Genomic DNA, 25,857 nt, shown 5'->3' with positions numbered 1-25,857 from the left:
AGGGACGTTTGTGTAGTAACAGAACAAAAAACTCTTAAGTCAAGGCACTTTTCAGTATGTTGGTGGAAACACTAAGCAGACAGTGCCAGCAAAGCAGAGAAACCTCTGCTGCAGGCCTTCCGTGTTACGTGATGACACCCTTAGTCCTACTGTTTATTCCCAAGAGAATGTATCTGTTAGAATGTTCGGTCCACCTTTGCTCCTTAGTGACAAGATGTTAGGTCTACCACAAACGAGGGACCAAGAATGGCTATCTTATAGGCTAAATAAAGCTAGACCAACATGAATTATAACTAGGCTCTGGACCTGCAGCATTTCCATGTCTCCACACCGTCGAAATTCTAGTCCGTCTACCAACTTCCGCAGACACTGCTTCTTTCTAGGAGTTCTCATTTACAATGTCCACCAAAGTCATCCCCAGCTAGTGGCTTCTGAGTTCAGGGTGCCGTGACTGCAAAGAATGAAAGACAAAATGGAATGAGAAGAGAAAACAAGTGGGGTTTATTGGGAGGTAGAAAAACAGTTGCCTGCATGAGCTGCTAAGCAGCATTCCAGGTTGCAGGCTTTCCTTCCATGGGAAGAAGGCTGTATGTAAATTAATCATCCAGTTGAGATGACTCTGGTCCCTTAATCTGAGTGGGGAAGTCTGATCTGTTGGTGGATCCAGTCACCATGCTCAGGCTCCAGAAAGCCTAGAGGTGGGGCTCTGCCAAGTTCAGAGGAGGAAATAAAAGGAACAAGGGCTGGCTGATGGGCTGAGGAGTCAGCTTTTTGGGATTTTAAAGCCTGTACTCACTCATCAGGTAGGGTGTATTGTAGAGCCTCTGTGCTCTCTGAGCTGACTGTCAGTTCATATAGACAACGTGATTTCCTTGAGTGCAGAAGCCCGAGAGCTTACAAAAGGGATTCCTTTGTCCCTGCCTCCATCTCTGGCTGTCTCACCACAAAAGCTGTCTCCTTGATGAATACGATGATCTACTGGAGGAAGGCAGCACTGGGAGAAGAGGGCTGTTGGACAGTACCAGAACCGGGAGAACACACGAAGACTGGTGGACATGATGAGGCCTTTGTGTCGAGGGTAGATAGAACAGGTGGAGAAGCAGGGCTCTCAAGACCTTGAAGGGCCTTGTCAAAGCGCTCTCTGACTGTTGTCAACGAGGGGCCAAGCAAACCACGCGTGGAGCATCCCAACACTAAAGTAACCCTGAAAAAAAAAGACACAAATACTTCTAGTCATCTCATCATCTAAGTGCTTTCTTCATGCCAAGCACTGGGCTAGCATCTACCTGTGTTTGTGTTTTGTCTCCATGGCAACACTATCCATGGGAACTGTTATCACCACTGTTCAGAGAGGAACAGTGACTCTCAGAAAGGTTATGTTACTTACCCAAGCTCCTGTGACTGGCAAGATATAATGAAGGAGGAAGTTGGTTGATAGAGAGAAAAAGCACAGATGTGCCACCAGAAGTCCAGGAGTTTCCTCCATGTGTGACCCCATGGCAGAGTTCTCATTTGCTACATCATGGGCCCTAGTTTCTATACCTACAAAAGAACACTGCTAGGAGATGTCCTGTGAGCCCTGGCATGTCTGTGACTGACCAAGACTTTGGTGGATAGGAAGACGTCGCCTTCCACTCCTACTACCCAGAAAGAAGAGAAAGGGAAACATGAAACTCCTCACCCCATCTCAAAAGAACCCAGCTTCCAGTCCCCATGGCAACCTCATCCAGAGTCTCTGAATTCTCCACAGACAGTTTAATTAAGATGTGTGAAAGGTGATGGGAGCTACGCAGGACAGAGTCAGGAACAGATAGCCTGGCACATTGCCAGGCTTCTCTGCCATTCATACCCCACTTGAGCTCCTGGAGATTAGATTGTCCTGGTGGTCCCTGAGCACCTGTGAGCACAGCCTGGGTTTGGGGGTATGGCTGAGAGGATGTGGTAATTTTTTGCATATTGCTGCCCCAGGATTTCTCAGTTCTGCCTGTCCACAGTTGTCGCCTGCTGTGCCCATCCTGTCAGGTCAAATTGCCTCTTCCAATCACCCTGCTGTGTGTGTGGTTGGTTCTGTGTCTGGTCCTGACTGAAAGCGTGTGTTTCCCTGTTCCCGGTAAGAGAGTACTGGGTCCCCTCGACATGCCATGCTGACTGGGTGTGGATGCTGCCCCTCCCTTTGCTCTCCTCTCTCCCTCACTGACACTGTTGCTCTCATGGCAGAATCAGATATTTCAAGCCAGCAAGACGTTTTAAAATTACCATGAAATAAAAGGAGGAAACAGAGGCCCAAAGAAGAGTGCTCCAGAGAACAGACCAAGACCTAGAAATAAAAGCGAGAGCAGAATCCAGGCTCCTCTGGCCCAGTCCAGTGTTCTCTCCAAATCTCTTTATGGAACAAGTGAAATAGTTTGCCTAATGAGGGACCATCACAAATTAAATCCATGTCACATGCCTCCTTGAAATTCCAAGTAACTATTTCCAACAATTTTAACTCAAAACTTAGGATTTTTCTGGGTCCTAAATATTTTACAGATCAGTTAGCCAAAGTGACAGTTGTTTATCTGATGTTCTTGACATCAAAAAAATAAACCTAATGCTTCATACAGACAAAAGCAATGTTGCATGTATAGTAATGATTCTATATTAATTAAATGTGATCTATTTAGTAACTGATATACAGGTTATATAACTTCTCCAGTAACTGTCTTTTTCTTTATTTTAAGGCTTTTTTATGCAGCTAACACTTGTCCATTTCCAAAGTCTTAGGACTGGAAATATAGATCAGTGAGTTAGGTGCTCACTGCACAAGCTTGAGAATCTGAGATCAGATCCCAGCACCAGGTAAAAACCTGTGGCAACACCAGTTTGTAACCCCAGTGCCTGGGAGATCGAGGTGGGAAGATCCTGGGGCCTTCTAGGCAGCCGGTCTAACCAACTGGTGAGTTCCAGGTTTAATGACAGACTGTCTCAGAAGATGTGGTGGAGAGCAACAGAGAAAGGCACAGATGTTGACCTCTGGCTCTACAAGATAGGGACAGATAAATACATCCTCTACCCCCGAAAAACACATACACATCAGAAAAGGAACATCAAAAGCCATATTCCAATACCCCTAAAATGTCCCTGGGAAAAATACTCCCTCTCCCCTGGCAAAAACAAATAAATAAAAGCTTGTAAGATTATGAGATGAGAGAGCTGGTCTGCGGTCCTGAACCATGCGCCCTGACAAGAGCCTCAGTTAGACTCTGAGAAGGACACAGAGAGGATATCTCCCTGCCTCAGTAGCTTCTACAGACTTGAGCCCAGTTCCCAAGAAATGATGGCTAGTAATCTCCACAGAGTAGCCAGGCCATACACTGAGTGACCCTGAAACTCGTGACCTCCAGGGAAATCAGGCCTCACTGACAAATGCTGAGCCTCATAGATCAGGACCCTTGGGAGAGTTCTACCAGATCAAAAACTCTAGGTTTACTGCAGGGTGTCTGCATTTTTACAGTACTGGTTCAAGTGTCCACTAGAGGCAGAGGACTGCTGTCCTGGGGGCTGAGGGTCTCTGAGGACATAGGACTTACTCCCGTCTTTGGAAAGAGAAGGATGCAGCTATACTCCTGGATTAAACAATCCAGCCAAAACCCCCAATGAAAAAAAAAAAAGGCCAAAGCTGATTTCAGAGACGAAGAAACGGTTTATGAAAATTTGGAGTGTGTGTGTGTGTGTGTGTGTGTGTGTGTGTGTGTGTGTGTGTGTGTGTGTGTGAATGTGTGCATGTAGGTACATGAAGACATACCTGCACATGTTCACAGAGGCCAGAGCTCAACATCGGCTATCTTCCTCAATTATTCTCCATCTTAATTTTTGAGACCGTCTCTCACCAAACCTGGAGCGCCATGATTTAACCTAGCAAGACTGACCAGGTGGCCAGCAAGCCTCAGGAAACCTCCGGTCTTTGCCTTCCCAGGACTGGGATTACAGGAATGCCCTGCCATACAAGGCAACTTTTTCTCAATGTGGGTATGAGGGATATAAACTCCGACTCAAGCTTGCAAAGTGAGCAGTTCACCAACTGAGCCAGCTCCCTAGCCCTAGTTTGGAGGCTTTTCAAATGTAAGGCGATGAAAGTATTGTGTCTCATGCTGCATTCATGACTTTTCTGTCACTGTGATAAAGTACCGTGACCCAGGCAACTTATAGAAGGAAGAGTTTATCTGGGCTTACAGTTCTAGAAGGAGAAAAGTTCGTCAAGGTGGGGAGGCACGGCAGCAAGCTGACGTGGTGGCCAGAGCAGAAAGGAAGCTGAGAGCTCACATCCTCAACTCCACACACCAAGCAGAGAAAGTGAGCTGTATTGGGAGACTTTAAAGCCCTCAAAGCCCATTCCCAGTGACACACTTCCTCCAGCAAGGTCACACCTTCTATACCTTCCCAAACACCACCACCAACTGTGACCAAGTATTCAAATACGAGAGCCTTTGAGGGGCAGTTCTCATTTCAACCATCACACATGCTATGCTTTTATCAGACAACTGATGTTGGGAGGGCGGGTCTTATAGGAAATGACAAGAACTTGGCATGGGCAAGAAAGGTTTTTGTTGTTGTTGCTATTGTTTGGTTTTTTAAATTTTTTAGTTTTTGCGGTATTTAGTGAAGTCAAATCCTGCTGTCATTCAGCCCTCTGCTTTGGAGCAGTATTCATGCACCCCTTTTGAACTATAGACAGGTTCCACAATGTCTTTCAAAGATAGACAGGGGGCCTGGAGGTGGTGGCACATACCTTTAATCCCAGCACTCAGGAGGCAGAGCCAGGCAGATCTCTGTAAGTTCGAGGCCAGCCTGGTCTTACAGAGAGAGATCCAGGACAGGCACCAAACCTACACAGAGAAATCCTGTCTATAAAAAAAAAAATCAAAGACAGACAGGGAACTAGTTGCCTATCTTTCCCCTATTTGGAAGGAATATAATTGCTCAGAAGTAATTAAACGACTCTGAGATACTCTGTTCATTCTATATTTACAAGATATTTGTACCTTGGAACCTACTGGTACTAATTAGAGGCTCTTATTTTGTAATCACTCATAATTTGTTTCTTCCTAAGCTGATCTGGCTCATGAATCTGTGATCAAGCTCCACACAGCTCTTCACTGATGCGTGTGCCGACCCCAGTCAAGCACACCATCATTGCTTAACCCTGGCTTTGTTCCTGTCCCCTGCCAGAGGTCTAAAATCGCCGTGTTTGAGAAGATGTGGACATACATGAAGTCTGCAGAACCATCTGTGTTTGTTCGGACCACAGAGGAGGGCATGATCAGAGTGAGAAAATCTAAAGGCAAATATGCCTACCTCCTGGAGTCCACCATGAATGAGTACATTGAGCAGCGAAAGCCCTGCGACACCATGAAAGTGGGAGGTAACTTGGATTCCAAGGGCTACGGCATTGCAACACCCAAGGGGTCCGCCCTGAGGTAAGTACCCAGATCTGCCTCCTTCGTGCTCCCTCTGCTCTCCCCATCACAGGAACGAAGCCGCTGCATCTACCACAGGCCCCCATGCATAATAGAAGCCTCCAAGAAGAGATCTTCTGAAATGCCTGTGGGCCTGGAAGATTCCAGCCACCTGTGACCTTCAGCCCTGAGGTTGGAAACTGACCTGGGGGGGGAGCCTCAGCTTGCTTTGATGTTGCTGCCTGTGTGTCCTTCCCCGTGCCTCACTGTCCACCTCACTCCTTCAGTGTTAGATGTTGGTAACCCCTGTGCTTCCATCCTGTGATCTGTGACACTCTGTCCCTTAGTAGAAACCCTGCATCCAACTCAGCCATGAGCGTGGCTCTCCAGCCATATGGACTCTGACAGGAAATGGTTTGGAATGTGGCTCTCAAAAGAAGGAGAAACACATTGTCCAAATGAAAAGCCCAGCCATCTGAGCCTTGAGAAATGTTCAAATCAAAGTGCCTCCTAATGAACAGGTCCAAGTTAACACAGCCCGTGTGTCTGCCTTGACATAGGCTTCTTTAGCAAAAGTGGGTTGATCAGCATAGAGGCAAAGTCAATTTTATGTTCACATAAAGGACCTTTGCTATTCATTCTAAATAGCTAGGGGCAAAGTCCTACATGCTTGCTATCAGATGGGCTAAAGCAGAGTTAATTCTAGAATTTGCTACTATCCTGCAGAAGGGAAGACATTTTATCAAATGACCCCTAGGTTTCTTTACCTGCCCAGAAACAATTCACACCCCAGTCCTTCTGAGGTCAAGAAGGTAGTGAGTCAAAATGGAACAAACTCAAGTTGAGCATGGTGGTGCACACTTTTAATCCCAGCATTCAAGAGACAGAGGCAGGAGGATTTCTCTGAGTTCAAGGCCAACCTGTTTGACATATCAAGTTCCAGACCAGCCAGAGCTACACAGACAGACCCTATCTTAAAAAAAAGAAAGATCAGGGAGTGGAAAAAGTACATAAAGTGTTATGGAAAACATAGCCTCAAATCACCAGTGAGAAATTACTGACTACAGAAGGAGTAAACATGTTTGAGGAAAGGATACCCTCTTAGGAAGAACAAGATGAGTTAATAAAGGCAGTAAAGGGATGGAGAGAGACTGCTTGACAGGACAGCCATGGCCACTCTGCCTTGCTTCATTCATTCATTCATGGAAATGACACTGAGCTCCGTCATTCTCCCAGGCCCTGGCGTAGCAGCTGGCACCACTGTTCCGAACAAGGCACCCTTCCCATGTAACTACATGATTGCAAGAGGAGGCAGGCGTTCAACAGCTCCTAATTGCTTAATGTTTTAATAATAATCATGAAAGGTACTAGGACAGTCTACAAAAGGGGCCCTCGAGGACATCTATTTCCAGTAACAAGATAGAACAAAATTGTCACTGTAAGATGTGTGGGTATGCTGGATAGGATGTATCAACCAGCCTTTTAAATGCAAGTTAGGAACTCTCCAGGGCCAAAATGGGAAAAAAAAATCAAAACCAAAGTGAAGAAGCAGAAGCTAATGATTCTGGGACTACCCTAAGCAGGACGGAGCTGCAAATTACACAACATCCCACGTACTCCAAAGTCAGCAATACGAGCAAGACATCAGTCAGAGACATTCTGAAAGAAACTCTCATTAAAGATCAGGCACACCTGATAAAGTCTGAATTACAGTTTACAGAAATGGTATGTCCGTCTGTATAAAATCTGAATCCATGGTAAATAGTAAGCTAGCTAAAATTGAAGGGAGAATTCGTGTACTGTTATGGGGAAGGGCAATTAGAGAAAATTCCTCAGGGTAGTACAGAAAAGTGGGAACCAGAGCGAAGAGGGAAAGTCAGAAAAAGAAGAACTGATCTGCAATGATTTCCAAGTGCAGACGTTAAGTATAGGTTAGATTTTGAATGATTTTTCTAGAATATATGGTAAACACCAACTCAGATTCAAACATCAAATCTCTATGAAGACAGATTTTAAAAAATCAACGGCTGAATCCATCAAAATGACAGGACACTGAGGTCAAGGAGAAGACCTTCAACACAGCTAGGCAGAAAGACCCAGCCAGGTCTAGGGGATGGGTAGAGCCTGGGTAGGGAGATGCCTCTAAGGCTGCTTTCTTCAAAATGAGGTTGCACATTCAAGGAACGAACAAGGCAAAGCAAGAGGATGGGGAGAAGTCTAGGAGTTGGACAGATGGCTCAGCAGTTGAGAGCACTGGCTGTTCTTGAAGAAGACAAGAGTTCAGTTCCTAGCACCAATACCACGCAGCTCACAACCACCTGTAACTCCAGCTTCACAGGATCTGATGGTCTCAGTGGGCATCTGTACTCACATGTATGCACGCACACACAGAGACACAGAGACAGACAGACAGACAGACAGACAGACAGACAAGCAGACAGGCAGAATGTTAAAGTTACAGATAAAGAACAACCTGCTGAAAGACACTGAAGGAAGAAACCATAACACAGGGATGAAGAAAAGGGAAGAGAAGAGGGAAGAGATGGGGCTGAGCTTGAGATGTAAGGTTAGAGAAGGTTTTGTGAAAGATTTTAGTCTTTATTTCAAACATCAATGAAAATGCTTTAAAGAGTTTTTGGTAATTCTCCAGGAGTTCAGACAACAAAGATGTCAGTGGGGATTTAAACACCACTGACTACAACCTTAGTGGAGAGAAATCTCATGGCCTGGTATTCACCAATCAGGCACCACCACCCTGAAGAACTCACAAGACTCTTTGTATACGTTTAGGCAGATTTTAAACAAGATCCAGACAGTAGTGTTTGTCAGGGAAATGACTTTTATTTCGGGACCTTACAGACCATCAGCCGAGAAGGATGCAGCGTACAGAATCAGATGTCACAGGTTAAAGGAAAGCCAGTGGTTGTCTGGAGGTTTTGTGGTCAAGGCCATCAGCTGACAACAAGGCACATAGAGGAGCTATGGTCTGTCCCTCAACAGAGCCCTAATGCTGCTCCTCCTCTGCCGCACGCACTTGGAATAAGGAAACAACCTGAAAAGCATTGGGAGTTTCAGTGACAGGAACCTAGAATTTGGTTATTCTGCACTGAAATGCCCTCCTCCTATCATAACAGCCACTGGCTGTAGTATGAACGTTATCTCCTGTCATCCCTATGGGCTGTCATTAGCCCCATGTTACAAAGGTCCGGTTTCAAGAAAACAACAGCAGGTGGGCATGAGGTCAGGCCATCTGACTCAGCTCTCAGGGCTGCGACTTATTCAAAAGCAGTTCCAGGGTGGATGACTGACAGACAGTTCTGTCAAAGGCAGCTGCTAGACTGAAGCCAGTGTGTGTGTGTGTGTGTGTGTGTGTGTGTGTGTGTGTGTGTGTGTGTATTCATAGGCAAAATGATAACCATCAACTCAGGAAAAAAAATGAAGTGTTTGGAGTCCAGAGCCACCACTGGGCACTGTGACAGGGGAAGATGATGAGAGGCCCCTTTGCTATGAATAGCCTTGGTGCATTTTCCACACTCGAAGACTCTCCCTGGGGTCAACCCCGGGAATCTGAATCTGCAGTAAAGAAAAGCCTACCTCTTTGGTTTACATTTCTGTAAAAAGACAAGGCAGTTATGATTTGAGAAGGAGAAAGGAAAAGAGAAACCCAAATGATCTGGTTGCAGGATTCTCAGAGTCCAGAATATGTCAGATCATACACGGCACAATTTCACATGTGTAGCCAGTTTTCCTGTGTCCCACCTGGTCCCACAGCCACTCAGTCCCAAGTAAACACACAGAGGCTTATATTAATTACAAACTTTATGGCCTAATGGCTCAGGCTTCTATAAATCTGTATTTGCCACGTGGCTGTGTGGCATTACCTGTTCTCTCACATCTTGCTTCTCCTAGTGGCAGCTTGCAATGTCTGCCCTGACTCCGCCTTTTTTCTCTCTCTATCTCTCTTGGATATCCCACCTGGCTCCATCCTGCCCTGCCATAAGTCAATGCAGCTTTATTTATTAACCAATGGGAGCAACACATATTCACAGCATACAGAAAGACATCCCACACCACTTCCCTTTTTCTGTCTAATCAAAAAGGAAGGTTTTAATTTTAACAGTAAAATTACACATAATGAAACAGTTATCAAGCAAGAATTACAGTTACAATATCTAGTCTATTTGTATTTGGCAAAATTAAAGAAAATATTCTATCATCTATCCTTTTGTGAGTCTAAAGTTTTATATCTAGCTCATCATTTATCATGACTAAGGAAAACTATAATTATAACTATCTAGTCTTCAACTCCATCAAAGACCCCAGAAGGATATAATATTACCTAAGTAAACAGGAAATGCATTGTCAGCAACTTCCAAAATTCTAGAAATGACAGAGACATCTGGCTGCCTGGATCTAAAGTTCCTCTGCAATGTTCAGGCATCCATCTTTAGCCTACAAGCCTAGAGTCTCTGGCAGACTTTTTAGTGAAGCAAGAAACCTGAAGGATTGTCTCACCTATTGGAAAAGTTCATCACTTCTCCCTGTGTCCTACAGAATGTCTGGCAGTCTTCTCTGTGAAGCAGGAACCTGAAGGGCCACCTCACCTTGTTTTGGCAAAGTTCAGTGATCACTTTCCTATGGGTCCTGCATGTCCAGTTTATACAGCATACTGTCAAGCAGTCCAGGCAAGAGCAGTTCTTGCCTGAATGGGCAGTTTTGCCAATAAGAAGATAAATTCCATATGGAGTGTCTTAGATGCCCATCTTCCTCTATAAAGTAAGTTGGTGCTGTCAGGAACAGATGTGTCTCACTGTCCAGAAAAGTCTATTATTAAAACACCTTAAATTCTGTAGGTCTTTGAAGTGTTTAAATATTATGTACCTAATTGAAATATATGTATACCTAGAAAACTTAACTAACATGACTATAAATTTGATTATCATAGATGACTATTAATCTATATTTCTTAATTATATATTAGAATTTTAAATGAGCTACATAAACATAATACCTTAAACAAGAATAGAAATATATATGCAGTATAACAAAATTAACTTCAAATTTGTGTCAATAAACCAAATCCATACTAATGTAAAATATGTAAGATTAATAGTTGTTTTTTTGGATTGAAGTGGATTCAATAATCTACCCTTTTATCCTATCATTTCTATATCATACATTTCTATATCACACATGGGCACACATTCATCCACACAAATAAAAATAGAAAATAGTAAATTCATCCATCTTCAGTTACAGAACCCTGATGACCCACCTTCATATCAGGAATTCCAACTGCAGGGTTGCATCTCCCCTGCCCTCTCTCCATCCTCCTTTCTCTGTAGTGCTTGACAGTAGCCATGGATCATGTGACCCCTGACCCACCAACACAAGAGTAAAGTTGCTGGAAGAGGGCCCAGCATTTCTGCTTAGGAAATCCCCATGCTCTCTACAGAAGGGATTCTGCGTCTCATCTGTGTTAGAAGGGATCGATGTTGAGGGCTGACTCACCAAATTAAGTGCTTGAGTGTAAACCTGAGTGGTGGAGTTCAGATCCCACAAGCCCACACAAAAGTCACACCAGTGCCGGAGCCACCTGTCATCCCAACACTTAGGCAGCAGTGGGGACAAACTGACTACCTAGACTAGCTAAGATCGACTAGGCCCAGGTTCAGCCAGACCTTGCCTCAGTAAATAAAGTGGGAACTACTGAGAAGGACACCTGACAGCAACTTCAGGCCTATGCACACACATGCACACACACCTGAATATGTTTCTGTCTCCCCACCAAACTCACATACACACATGCACACATACCACACACACATGCAAAAAAAGGAAAGGATCCCTTTTTTAGCATCTAAGAATATGCACGGACACACTCTGGCCAGTTTGCACTATATCTGTGCCTCACACACCTGAGGTGAGAAGGGCGCTTCGCCAAGATGGTTTAAATATGAATGAGTTGCTTTGGACCAAACCCTAGAGGTGCATGTTTCTGCTCCAGCTACTTTACATCCAATGACTTGATCCCAGGAAACCATTCTGTAGGACAAGTGGAAACCAGGGAGAGTAAAGGAGCAGCTCCTGTCCTCTGAAACATTGCACTTTTTCAAAACTTGTTAAGTCACTCGCAAGGCTGGAAAGTGTTAAACGCTGATGCTATAGAAATGTGATTCTGTATGCTCAGGACATGGTTACAAGATTCCTCCGATTTCAACAAAGGCAGAACAGCAACAGCCCATCCAGGCAGGTGTTCTACAGATGCCACCTACTCAGCAACCCTCTGTTTGTTCTGTCAACACCATACCTCCACACACTAGTGAACATTCCTTCCAATCTGCCCTACATTGCTCCCAGATGGATTGTGAATTTCTGCCTCCTAAGATCAGAAAACTGGTGTCTAAGAGATATGGATGTAGCTCATTCAGTAAAGTGTTTCTCACATGAACTTGAGGACCCAAGTTCGAGTCTCCGAACCCAGGTAATCATGTGCCTATAATTCCCAAGGCTGGGGAAGCAGAGACAGGAGGATCCCTGCAGCTCACTGCCAACCCGTCTGTCTAGCCAAATCAGCAAGCTCCAGGTTCAGTGAGAGACTCTCTCAAGAAACAAGACAGAGAGCAATACAGGAAGGCACCCAATGTTGACCTCTGACCTCCACATGTGTATGTTCATGTGAAAACACCCACCCAAGCATGTACATGTTAAACAAAAATGGGAGAAAGAAAGAAGAAAAGAAGGAAGAGAAGGAGGGAAGGAAGGACAGAGGGAGGGAGATAGGAAGACAGAAGAAGAAAGGAAAGAAGGAAGGAAGGAAGGAAGGAAGGAAGGAAGGAAGGAAGGAAGGAAGGAAGGAAGGAAGGAAGGAAGGAAAGACCTAAGACCCAAGCTCTGACACCTGTCAGCTCTGCTTAGCAGAAGTCAGATCATGGTCCCACAGAGTGTTAAAAGACTTTTAATGACAGAATAGCATTTCTCTCCCTACTCGGGAAACAAATACCCTGATGAAGTGAGATGGCTCAGTGCTTGGCTTTCCGTTTGCACAAGTGGCATTCCTTTGAAACAGATGCTTTTTGCTGGCTGTCTCTGCATGTTTGGGCTTGGTTGAGGGGCTGAGTTATGTTTCTGAAGCCCTCAGGTTGTGAATAAAGATGGACAGGCCAATGCCAGTCTCTATGGGAAAGGCAATTAGTAAATCCACTAATTATAATCTATGGGTCTTTTGGCGCCAACTAAAAGGAAGTGCCTGGCTAAAATGCAGCCTCCTCGCTGAGATGCATAGTCCCTTTAGTCAGAGACAATATGTTCAAGCCTCCTAGGTCAAGGTGCATGGCCTGTATTTACAAACCCAAGCGAGAATGTAGAACAGATCAGCCTCTGTTGAATTCTTAGTTAACGGCCCTCCTTTGCGAACCATCATCTGCCAGGAGTTTAATGGATTTGCTAAGAGTTATACCCTAACCAGGACATTGGTCCTAGTCTGGTCTTTAATTGACTGTGGGTGTGTGGGGGCTTCTGTGGTCTCTGTGATTGTGACATCTCCGTGTTCTGTCACATCTTGTCTGTGCCAGATGTTTGGGCCAAGGGGACACAGGAGCACAATGCAGCTCCCCCACAACACCCCCACTAACGGCAGACATTCAGGAAGGTCTGAGATCTACTCCTTGGGCTATTCCATTTCATGGCTTCACTTCTGATGCCCACCCCACATGCAGCACTGTGCACAGCCCTGCATGGTGAGAGAGAAATAACCCCAGTCTCTAAGCGATGCAGTCTCCAGAAGAGATCATGAACAGAAAAAACTTACTGTTTTGTTGGTGATATAAGACAGTCAAAGACACTCAGAGGGAGGAGAGGCTACATCTAAGAAACAAGATTTGCCAAGTGACATTGGACAGAAGTCTTGAAGAACTATGAGAGAAAAGGGTGGAGGATGAGAGTGGGCAGATCCGGATGATGGCAAGCATGGAGCTTGTCAGGAATGGCTAGAGCCATCTTCCTGTGAACTGGAAGATATGCCAGGATGGAGGAACCATGAGTTATATGGTCTGTGGGGGCAGCTGCCTCTGTAGTTAAGCAGAGGTCAGAAGAGCAATCCAAAGACAAGGAGGGACCTTGATTCTAAACATTACCTGGAGGTGGCTTGTAATGTGAGTAGGTGGGAAAAGAGGATCACAGATAGAGAAGTCACTTGCAAAGCTGTTCTGGTCATCTTGGAAGGAGGCAGTGGACTTGGTCACAGTGTATGATGGGATGGAGATAGGGTGGGGAGTGCTGGCTCTGTGCTCATTTCAGTCTTTACTTAAAAGCTAAGTAGTTTGGGAAGAAGCCGGTTTTAGTAGAAGTTGGTGTTATTGACCAAAAACTGAACAGGTACCAACCAATGCTGCCAAGGACAGGATTCCCAAACAGAATCACTCAGTTTTGCTCTGAAATACCTGAAAGGTCGTGAAAAGCATAGCTTTGAGAGGTGCCAGCTTCCTAGCTCACCAGCCAGGATGACAAAGGCTGCCAGGCATCTTCCCAAATTGACTGGACCCTGTGCCTGTCTGCTTTTTCTTTTCAAACACGAGTCTCTCAGGATTGCTCACCAACATTTCTGTCTCACTGGAGTTCCCATAGGGTATGTTTTTCTCCCTTCACACAACTTCCAAGAATTGTCTATAGTGACATCTGTGTAAAGAAAGGAAGGAAGTGAGGGCCACACGTCAAAGATGTGTGAGCTGAACACACGTGGGGACGATGGGGCAGCTCTGTGGTCCTTCCTCCAACACTATTTCTTTGCCTGAGGCTGATCTTAGTGCTACGGAAGGCTGTAGGAAGTTTTCTTCTCCCTGTCAGCCACACCGACCCTGGAAACAATTGAGAAAACAATAAGAAATCTGTGTGGTGTCTGAGCTATTCCTCTAAAGACTCAGCCCCTGATTTCGGGGTCTACTAGGATACCCAGGAGAGCTGGTTTCGAGAGAAATGTCTCTTCCCACACCCTCACTTCTAGGTTTCATCCAGTGATCTGGTTCTGAAGGTTCACAGCGTGGAACACAGAGTCTGAATGACTCTCCAGGGATTCCATTCTGCAAATAAGGGCTAAAAAAGTTTAGGGAGAAAGATGGGCCAGGGGTAGAGGCCAAGCAGGGGGATGGGTGGCATGCAGTAGCAAGGCTGTCAGGGAATCTAGACAGAGTGACACAGTAGTCACCAACCCTGGAGGCACATAACTCAGCTCAGGTCAGTGACTTCGCCAGCTGTCTGAACTTGCCAGCTCACCATAGCTTTACAAGGCTCCTCTTTCTTACCGAGAAAACTGGAATTGGGCCAGCAAGGTGTCTCTGTGGCTAAAGAGCCTTGCCCCACGATCCTGGCGACTAAGTTCAATTCCCAGAACCTATGTAAAGGTGGAAGGAGAGACCCAACTCAATAAAGTTGTCCTTCATCAACACACACACACACACACACACACACACACACACACACACACACACACACACACACGCACTCACACACCTCATGCACACATAGAAAATAATTTCTAAAAAACTGGAATAATAATTTCATGAAGTTTCTTCAACAAATTGATAAAATACTACAAAAGGCCTGTCACAGAAGACACTCCTTAATGTTTTCTACCCCCTCTTCTCATTGGACCTACCGGAAAGTCACTTTAAGTCTAAATAATTTGTCTGTTCCTTCTCTGTAAAACCCACCGTGTCCGAAATCTGCAGGAGCCTAGCCCACCTCCCTCTCCGCTGCACACACTGGCTGCATTTGAAATAAAATGTCTCTCTCCGAGAACAATCTGTGGTCCTCCCCCACAGGGAACATGCTGAAAAACTAAGACACTAATATTCATTTCTCCCTCCCTCCCACACTTCAAGTATCAGCCACTCTTCCTGTAGTTTGATGCCGGTGCAAGGCCCTGCTGCTGAGGATAAATACAGTATGTCCCAGGGAAATGGCAGTCCCTTTCAATTGGTCTTTGCCTCCTGATGGGTAGCCAGGGATACGCGTTGTCATGGTAACCTCATGAACTCAGTGACCCAGGTCAGGTCTGATCAGAGACAAAGTGCTCTGGGCAGAGAGGCTGTCTGGTCTGCATCCTCCTCCAAAGGGCTGGAGAGGGAGGAAGAAAGGAAGAAAAGGGGGCGGGTGGATAAAAAGGGAGAGTAAGGGAAAGGGAAAAAGGACAGGAGGAGGGAGTAAGGAAAGGATGAGGGCAGAAAGGAAGTATATGTGAAGTGTGTATGTGCATGTGTGAGTGTGTATGTGTAAGTGTGTGTGAGTGTGAGAGTGTGCGTGAGTGTGTGCATGTGAGTATGTGTATGTGAGTGTGTGTGTGTGTATGTATATGTGAGTATTGTGTGAGTGTGTGTGAGTGTATGTGCATGAGTGTGTGTGTGCATGTGTGTGAGATTGTGAGTGTGTGTTTTGCACATGTATGCATGCATTGTGTGTGTCTGTGTGCGTGTATATGTGTGTGTGTATGTGTGCGTATCTGTGTGTGTGTGCATTTGTGTGTGTGTGTGTGCATGCACGTGCACGTGCAACTGCAAGCACATTTGAATAGAGGTGGAGGTTTTCCTAAGGAGAGAAGCATTCTTGGGTCGGTACCCTGGAGCAGACCACAGAGAGCACAGAGAAAGCATCTTAGGATGCTAGTGCAGTATCCGGCCCAGAAGTCCAGGCCTAGAGTGTGGCAAGGGCCTGCTTCAGCACCCGGTGGCCCTGATGATTGTCTCAACATTCATCAAGCACAGTTACCCAAGCACTTGTAAGAAATACTGAGTGTGTCATCTTACTCACACAGTGGCACTGTGGACACAAATTTGTCTCTATCTTCATCAAACATTTCAAGAAACTAAGGCACAGGGAGGTGACAGAATTGGCCCAAGGTTCCCTAAGCTGGATTCCCAACTCAAACAGCCTCATTTCCAGAATGTCTCCTCAAGCATTAGACAAGAGTGTCTCCTCATAGACAGGCATGTGAAGAAAAGAGGTCAGACAACTAACATCACTGACCGGATTGTAGCACACGACTCTAATCTCAGGTCTCAGGTAGTGGAGGAGGCTGGAGAATTAGCCATTCACAGCCAGCATTGTCTACATAATCAGTTCAAGGAGTCTGGCCTACAAGATACCCTGTCTCAAAAATCAGCAAAGAAAAAGAAGACTTGGATCATTTAATGCATAGATTCTAAAAACGTGCACACACATACATGTGCATGTGCACACGCGCACACACACATTTAGAGCTACCTGATGAATGTGGAAATAGAAAAACAGATTTCTGCTTCTACCCTGAATTTCATAGGGAACTCATCTCCATTCTGCATTGTGCATCTACGGAGTACAAGAGGCCTCCCTGGGATGGGGGCCATCCTGTTGGCTAATGTCATGCCATATACCTCCAAATGGGCAGAAGTACATCCAGTATGCATTGATGTCTCCCTGCTTGCCTATGATAATGAAACTGAATCCCCCCCAAAAAAAGTATACCTCCTAAAATTCCATAAGCTTTTGGATTTTCCACTTCATGAATCAGCTCATTTTAGACTGATGGAACCACAAGGACCTCACGGCTCATGTATGTGCAACGCCCTGTGTGCATTCAAGCACTATCTTCTCCTAGCCTTGTGACTCAGCCATCCCTGTTTCCATGTTGCATACTGAACCTAAGATAGGCTCTCAAAGGGCTCTGTGCAACCACACTTAGGTACAAACCTTGATCATGATGCCTTCCTCTTTTTTTTTCACACCCCCACCACTGTGCTAATGGAGGTGCCCACCTGCCAAGTGCCACTACCTTTGTCCTTCTTAACATACCATCCTTAAAGCAGTCAGGGAAGACACTGGCAACAGCAGGCAGTAGAGGTTCCAGCACCCACCCCACCTCCAAAGCCACAGGAAGGGGTGGCCCCACCTTGCTGTTGAATCTCACAGGACACCAGTGGAATCACAAAGACAGACAAACTTGCACTGATGCTCGTTAGAACTCTGCTGTTGCGGCGCTGCGCCTGGCCGAGCAGCTCATAAATGGCAAAGCAACACATTAGAGAGAGAAGAGAAGGTGAGAATGTGAGGTGAGAAGGCCCGAGATGAGCAACATGGGAATTGAATGGCCTTTACCTAGGCGAGAACAGCAGCACTCGGGCGGGTGGTGATTTGCCTGCCAGAGCCCGGCTTTCTCCTGCTGATACACAAATTGTATGTTGCTTTCTTCTAACATCCACCCAAAATAGCAAGCTCCTCAAGAACCTCGGACTCACTGGGTCTTTTGATTTTTCTGAGCTGGCAGCTGCTGTAATACAAAAGCAGACCCGGAGACGGGGAGGTTTGGATGTACATCTTGGCTCTGCCGCTTGAGACCTTTGGACTTGGCCTTTAGGGTACGTCAGCTCTGCGTTCACACTCTTCCATGGTATAGCACGTCAGTCTTGGGAAAGTAGCAGCAAGTGACAGCTGGGACTGAAGTTAGGACTGACAGGGGACTCCGTCTGCTAGGGAACAGCAAGAGTGTCCTGGGCGGGTCGCTCCACCTCACCAAGCCTGGGTTTCCTGTGGGCAGCCGGCCAGGTGGAAACAGGCCTAGCAGGAAAAAGATGTAAGAGAGCTCATTTGCCCAGAACATCCCAAATCTCCACGGGCTTTTTCACTCTTAGAAATTCAATTTGTATTTGCTTGTTTGTTGTGGTTTTGTGGTTGTTGTTTTTTGGGCCTTGGGGTTTTAGACAGGGTTTCACTGTGTAGCCCAGGTTGGTCTGTAATTGACTATGTTGCCTAGGCTGGCTTCCAGCTCACTGTCTCCTCCTCGGCCTCCTGAATGCTCAGATTACAGATGTGCCCCTCACATAGGCTTTGATTTTATTAAAAAAATAAATAAATAAATAAAACATGTCCAGTTTCTGGGCTGAGAGTGGCGCACTGTGCTAGAGTATGTACCTATTGTGCATGAAGCAAACCCGTTTTCATAAAACTCTTGCCTTTGTTAACTTGACTTTTATTAAAAAGGTACCTTTCTTCCAGATGAAGCCAATGCTTCTGCAGCCACCTGCACTCACATGCAAGTGTGTGATTGCACACACACACACACACACACACACACACACACACACACACACACTCCAATGCCTCTGGCATATGCAGCCACCTGTATTCACATGCAAGTGTGTGATTACACACACACACACTCCAGTGCCTCTGGCATCTGCAGCCACTTGCACGCACATGCAAATGTGTGCATACAAACACACACACATGAGATTTTTTAAAATAACTAAAAAGGTCTGGAGCTGGAGAGATAGTCCGGTGGTTAAGAGCACTTGCTCCTCAGTCCCCAGTAACATGTTGGGCAGCTCACAACTGCCTATGACTCCAGCTCCAGGAGATCCAATGCCCTCTTCTGGCCTCTGTAGGCAACTGATGTACACATATCTACACACACATAGGCAGAGAGAGAGAGAGAGAGAGAGAGAGAGAGAGAGAGAGAGAGAGAGAGAGAGAGAGAGTGTTAGATTTTTTAATCTTTAAAAGAAAACTTTCTTGCCAAGCGGGATTTCCCTTGTAAAAAGCCTTGCACGATTTCTTCCCTTGTAATGTAACACCAGGAAAATTCATGATTTTTATAATGAAAAGATAGCTGCATTTGCTAGCCAGTTGTAATCCAGGTTTAATCTCCCCTCCCACAAATCCCTTCTGAATGAAAATAATGATGGCCATTGTCGTTAGACTCCAAAGTCAGTTCTCTGGGTGCTGTCTCAGTGAGTGACGTACAAGCACACCCAGGAGGACTGCTTGGTGGAGAGACCCCCCACACCAAGTCTTCATCAGTTGGTCCTGGGTGGGGCTGGTAAAAACACAAACTGAAGCCCAGGTGTGGTCAGTTAAAGGTGTGGTCTAAGTTAATTGTTGTTTGTGCAATATAGCATCTCCAAACGTCAGGCCAAGGACCTGCCACTGCCTGCCCAAGAGAGAGTTGCCAGCAGGCCGCAGGGATCTAGGACAGACAGAGAGACAGTGCTAAGTCCTCCAGTGCCCATATTCCCACTCAAGGGGGTGTGCTAGATGGGGATTGTTCTCTTTTGAGCATTTTACTTAGCAAAATTAGCATCTATTTCACACCTAGTTTGTTTTTTCTCACATCCACATTTGATTATTGTTTTTCTCATCCACAAAATCTAGATGTCTAGGAACCACCAGTAGTTAGAGGATGGAGTACTGCCCAGAACCCCAGAGTTACCATGTCATTTCAACTTAATGCAAAACTTTCCAAATCCACCCATTTTCCTACCAATTTTATTTTTCTTTACAACCGAGTAAAATTCTATTGTGTGTATGTGCCACACTTTCACTATCCATTCATTCATTAATGGACATGTCGACGGCCCCCGTATCCTTACTGTTGTGAACAGAGCAGTAGTGAACATGGATGAGGAAGCATCTCAGTGACGTGATACAGAGTCCTTAGGTGTGTGCCCATATCTGGGCCATACAAAAGTTCTATTTTTAGGTTTTTGAGAAACATCCACACAGATTTCCATAATATCTGTACCAGTTCCCCCTCCATCAACAGTAAGTAAGGGTTCCCCCTCCCCATGTCCCCACCACCACTTATTGCTATTTGTTTTCTTGATCTCAGACATTCTGCTTGGAATAAGATAGACTCTCAAAGTGGGTTGAATTCTCATTTCCCTGATGACTAAAGGGTGTTGAAATTTAAAAAGAAAAAATTGACCATGTACATTTCTTCTTTTGAAGGTTCTTCACTCCATCGCTCATTTATTGGTTGGCATGGGTTGGGGGATTCGTTTTTTTTAGTTATGTATGTAAATTCTAGGTTTCAATCCCCCGTCCAAGCTTTAGCCAGCTTGACTAATGACTTTCTCCCATTCTTTAGACGGTCTGTTCACGCTGTGAACAGTTCCTCTTGCCGTGCAGAAACTCTTGGATTTTGTGTCATCCTATTTGTTAATTCTCAGGACTATCCCTGTGCTTCCGGTGTCTGCTCAGAAAGCCTTTGCCTGTATCTACAACTTTGAATGTCCTGTCCATATTTTCTTCTAGGGGTTTCAAAAATCCAGACTTTAAATGGAGGTCTTTGATTTTTTTTAGAATTGATTTTTGTTCAGGATGAGGGATGAGGGTCTAAGTTCACTCTTCTGCATGTGGACATCTAGTTTTGCCAGTACCTTTGTTAAGTGGGCTTTTTTTCCCCAGTGTGTGCTTTTGATCCTCTGTCAAAAATGAAGTGGTGATATCAGTGTGAGTTTATCCCCTGTTCTCTTACATTGGCCTGCATACTTGTTCTTATGCAAGCACCACGCTTCCTTTTCACTGTCGCTCTGTAGGATAATTTGAGGTCAAATATTGTGATGCCTTCAGCAGTGTTCTTTCTGCTTAGGATTGCTTTGGCTCTACATGGTCTTTGTGTTTTCATATGAATTCTTGAATTTTTTTTCTAATTCTGTGAAAAAAAAAGATGTCACTGAAGCTTCTATGGGAATTGTGTTACATCTATAGATGACTTTTGATAATAAAGCCGTTTTTGCAATGTAAATTCTGCTAATCCAGGAGCGTGGAAGTTCCTGCAGCTCCTGATACCTTCTTTAATTTCTTCTCTCAGTGTTTTTTTTTTTTTTTTTTTTTTTTTGGTTTTTCGAGACAGGGTTTCTCTGTGTAGCTTTGCGCCTTTCCTGGGACTCACTTGGTAGTCCAGGCTGGCCTCGAACTCACAGAGATCCGCCTGGCTCTGCCTCCCGAGTGCTGGGATTAAAGGCGTGCGCCACCACCGCCCGGCTTCTCTCAGTGTTTTAAAGTTTTCATTGTAGTAGTGGTCTTTGGGCATCCTTGATGAGGTTTATTCCTAGGTACTTTATTTGTGAGGAGACTATAATAAATGAGATGATTTTCTAATTTATTTCTCAGTGAGATTATTATTTGATATATATGAGAGCTCCTACTTTTGTGTGTTGGTTTTGTGCCCTGCAACCTTACTGAAAATGTTTATGAAATCTAAGAATGTTCTGGCAAGGCCTCAAGTCTAGGATCATGCCATCTGTGAACAGAGACAACTTTACTTCTTCCTTTCCAGTTTCTATGTCTTTTCCATCTTTCTCTTCTCTTATTTCTTTAGCTAAGACTTCAAACACTATACTAATTAAGAGTGGAAGTAGTGACCACCCTTGTCTCATTCCACATCTTAGAAAAGATGTTTTTAGTTTGTTTTCCCATTTATTATAATGTTGGCTGTAGGTTTGCGATATATAATCTTTACTGTTTTGAGAAATGTCCTGTCTGGTCCTAATTTCACCAGGACTTTTATCATGAAGGCATGCTGAAATTTATCAAATGCCTTTTCTGCATCTATAAAGATGATCATGTGATCTCAGACCTCAAGCTTATTTATATAGTGAATTATGTTTATCGATCTGTGAATGTCAAAGGAACCTACTTGATCTTCCCAATGTGCTTTTTACTTCAGTTTGCAAGTCTTTTGTTGAAACTTTTTGTGTCTATTGCTCATCGAGGAAATTGGTCTGTAGTTTTTCTTTTTTTTTTTTTTTATTTCCAATGGTTTGTTGATGTGTCTTCACCTAATTTTAATATCAGGATAATGCTGGCTTTGTAGAAGAAGTTTAGCAGTGTTCCTCGCCATTCTGTTTTATGGGACAGTTTGAGAAATATTGATATTAGATCTTAAGAGTTTCCTAGAATCCAGGGCCTGGTGACACAGTTCAGTGGGTTAAGGTACCTGCTGCCGAGCCTGATGACCCAAGTTTGATCCTGAAAACCCACACGGCGGAAAAAGAGAACTGTCCCCCACGAGTTGTCCTCTGGTCTCCACATGTGTGCCATGGTGTGTGCACATGTACACCCATGCACACATGTGCGTACACACACAAAAAGAAATAGATAAATGAATTAAGAAATACGTGTCATTGGTTTTTGTTTGCTTTTTTGACTGAATTTGGCAGTGAGTCTATCTGGTCCTGGACTGGCCTTTGTGGGAAAACTTTTTTTTTTTTTTTTTTTTGGTTTTTCGAGACTTTTAATTACTGCTTCAATCTCACTGCTTATTATGAGTTTGCTTTAAATTATTTATATCATCTGGCTTTAGGTAGGTCATGTGCATTTAGAAATTTAAATTTCATCTAGGTTTTCTAGCCTTTGGAATATGTTTTGATAGTATTCTCTGTAGTAACAACTCCCTTTTGGCCTCTGATTTTATTTGGTTTTTTTGTTGTTGTTGTTCTCTCTCTCTCTCTCTCTCTCTCTCTCTCTCTCTCTCTCTCTCTCTCTCTCTCTCTCCCTCCCTCCCTCTCTCCCTCCCTCCCTCTCCCTCTCAGTTAGTTTGGCTAGGGAGTTGTAATCTTGTTAACCTTTACAATGAAGAAATGAACAATGAAGAAATACAATGATGTATCCCCCCACCCACACCTCATCACTCCCTGCCTAATCTTTACTCTTTCTTGCTGTCTTCTCGGTTTGGGGTTGCCTTCATGTTTTCCTAGAGTCGTGAGATGCATCGTTGGTTTTGCTTTGTATTTGAGATCTCCATGTTTTCTTATTGCGGCTGTGAAACTTGCTCTTAGGACTGCTTTGTCTGGTTCCCAAGGGATCTGCCGGGTTGAGTTACCACTCTCGTTTGTTTCTTAGCAATTTTATCATTTCCTCCATGATTTCTCCAGTGATCTGTTGTTCGATTAAATGTTCAGTTTCTAAGCATTTGGTGTAGTTTCTGAATATTCTCTTGCTAGTTCATTCTACAGTGATGAGACAAGATGCTACAATTTATCTTGACCCTCGTGTGTGTGTGTGTGTGTGTGTGTGTGTGTGTGTGTGTGTGTGTGTGTGTGTTGGTGTGTGTGTGTGTGTTGGTGTGCATGCACATGCTAAAGCTTGCTTTGTGGCCTATGGTATGATCACCTTTTGAGAAGTTTCCATGCACTGCTGAACACATGTATCCCCCATCTCTTGGATGAAATGTCCTGTAGATTATTAAATGATTATTAAACCATTAAAGACAGCTGGTCTATGATACAATGTGCTGCTGAAGTACCTTTGCTGAGGTCTCATCCCTGCTTGCTCTGCTGGTACTGGGGATCTGTGGCTGCTGCAGTCTGTTCTAAACAGAAGCTTCAGAGGTATTGAAGTGTGTTTGTTGGGCACTGGAGAGGTTGCACAGCACCCCATCTTTGGCAGGCAGTGTTGCACAGTGACTCCACAGGGCTGAGTCTGAACCTTGGACAAGGCATGGACTGGTTGCAGAACTCAGGCAGGAAAGCTTGACAACCAAGGAGGACTGTGAATACAAAGTGAACCAGGTCACGTGCTTTGTCAGATGCCCAGACCACAGCAAACCCTCCATAAAACAACTGTTCATCATGGTGATCTATGTGTCCCTGCATGTGATAGCTGCTCGAATTCCCTTCCTATACTGTTCTACTCCGGATAACCAAGTTTACCAAATAGCAGTCTTATGTACATGCAGGTTACACTGAATTTAATTTTTCCTACTTGTTAATTCCTTCATCTGACAAAAGAAAAGGAAATTCTCAAACCTATACACAGCACGGAGAACACAGTCTTTAATGTTGTGAAAAAATGGTCTACAGCTGCAAAATGGGGAAACCAATGGCTTATTTGAAGGTGCAGGGCCAGCAAAGGCATCAGCTAGGGCAGCGTTACAGCAGGAGGGACAGTCACAATGTGAAAGCTGGAGACTCTCCCAGGAAGGTCAATCTCGAACAGTCCTTGTCTGGCCTGCTTTGGAGGTCACGACTCCACGAACACAGGGTGTTACTGTTCCTGCAATGCCCACAGTAGACTCTGGCATCACAGCATCCTCTCTCTGCTTTGTCCAGTTCCCTCCTTCTCCTGTGTGGGTCTTTCTACCCATATCCCCTTAAATTGAAGAAATAGGGGAGAAGGAAGGAAAGATCTTGAACTGTCTGTTTGCCCAGTGTAGCATAGCACTTCCCTCAGGAAAATCCAGGGCATCTGATGACACCTTTGCTTAGTTGCTCAAACTCAGGTAACTCATATTTTGCTTATTCTTTTTTCTTACTGTTTGTTCTTTTTGAGAGAGGGACTAAGGAGGGAGTGGGTCCCCCTAAACACTGGAGTGCCTTTCCCAGATCAGTTCATGGAAATTGTTTTCCCAGCCTGAAGCTTGCCCACATTTAAGCTCCCCACGTGGGATCAGGGAAATCATAAATATGAAAGCCCTTTGCAGGCAGCAAAGCAGCATCCAGAGCCTCTCTCCCTTGCCTTTGGGGATCCATATGCTACAGTCTACTTAGCTGCCCAATGACTGACAACCATCAGAGGTAAATCAAAGGTAATGATTGCAAGGAGCAGAGTTCCTGAGAGTGGGAAGTGCTTCCCAGGGAGGGACCAGCACACTTCAGATCACACCTAAGCCACCAAACAGCCCAAGTTTCCATCCCAAAGTAAACAAGTAACGAAGACAATGATGATTCAAGCGTCCACAGTCAACGGTGGGGTGTGCTGGGAAGCTTAACTTCATCTTAGTGGAAAGGACCAGGGCAGGAGACCATGGAGGCCACTGGGACAGAGTTGAATTATGCAGCCTGCCTTCCTATCAAGGCCCCTTGCTGCCTGCTAAGACATCTCCAAACCCCCCTCTCCCTCTCATTATAGCTTCGCAGTGGTCTGTGAATCCCTCTTGGGTATATTAAAAAAAAACTAGGAGTAAATGTAAGATAACACACCTTCAGAGAAATCCTTAAGGGAAAGAATAGAGATGAGAGAGGAGGGAGATAAGCGCTTGACCGGCCACTGTGAGGTGAGGTGAGGTGGCAGGGAGGCAGGTCTACCAATGCATACATCCGTGGGCCCAGCACACACACCCTCAGCACCAGGGACGCAGTGGAGCAGCTGGGAGCTGTCAGGACCCAAACTGAGACACACTCACTTGGCCCTTGCAGATGGCTCTGGATATGTCCTATGTACATGTTGTCATCCTGTGGCCAAAACTAACTTGACTTTCTGGAGCAGATGTCTGCCGTCTCCACCACAGTGGTTCCAACAGGAAGATTCATAACACTTTTTGCCTTTCATTTTTAACCCTAAGTAGTAGTCAGAGTGCATGAAGCTGGAATTTTCTAGAAGTGTCCGGAAAATGACTGAGCCACAACTTTCTTAAGATGTATCTGTCACCCTCTGTCCTATAATGTCTGATGTTTAATTGCTTCTTAATCTGATCCTGTCTTCTTCTCCTTCTTAGGTTTCCCTGGAATTTACCTAATAGTTTATCCTGCTTACTATGATGTCAATTATATTGTTTTTATCTCTCTCTCTATATATATATGTATATATTACTTATGTCTACTATGATGTAGAAACACTCAGAAGAATGGGTGAGCCAGGCACCTTCCCTGCTGCCAAATGACATGACTTTGAC

At 44.8% G+C, this 25,857-nt stretch overlaps 1 protein-coding gene across 2 annotated transcripts in view; it reads left to right on the top strand.

Annotated features, from left to right (window-relative positions):
* The window catches only part of Gria1 (glutamate ionotropic receptor AMPA type subunit 1), a 324,275-nt gene that overhangs the window by 276,898 nt on the left and 21,520 nt on the right, over positions 1 to 25,857 (top strand). For both annotated transcript variants that reach the window (XM_052757604.1, XM_052757603.1), the window contains exon 13: positions 5,209 to 5,456. In XM_052757604.1, the coding sequence (XP_052613564.1) occupies positions 5,209 to 5,456 (248 nt within the window). The remainder of the gene's footprint in view (positions 1 to 5,208; positions 5,457 to 25,857) is intronic.

The sequence above is a fragment of the Peromyscus californicus genome, unplaced genomic scaffold, assembly GCF_007827085.1.
Source record: "Peromyscus californicus insignis strain IS unplaced genomic scaffold, ASM782708v3 Scaffold_3__1_contigs__length_106647218, whole genome shotgun sequence".
Lineage (NCBI taxonomy): Eukaryota > Metazoa > Chordata > Mammalia > Rodentia > Cricetidae > Peromyscus > Peromyscus californicus.
This window is presented reverse-complemented; position numbering and strand designations above follow the sequence as displayed.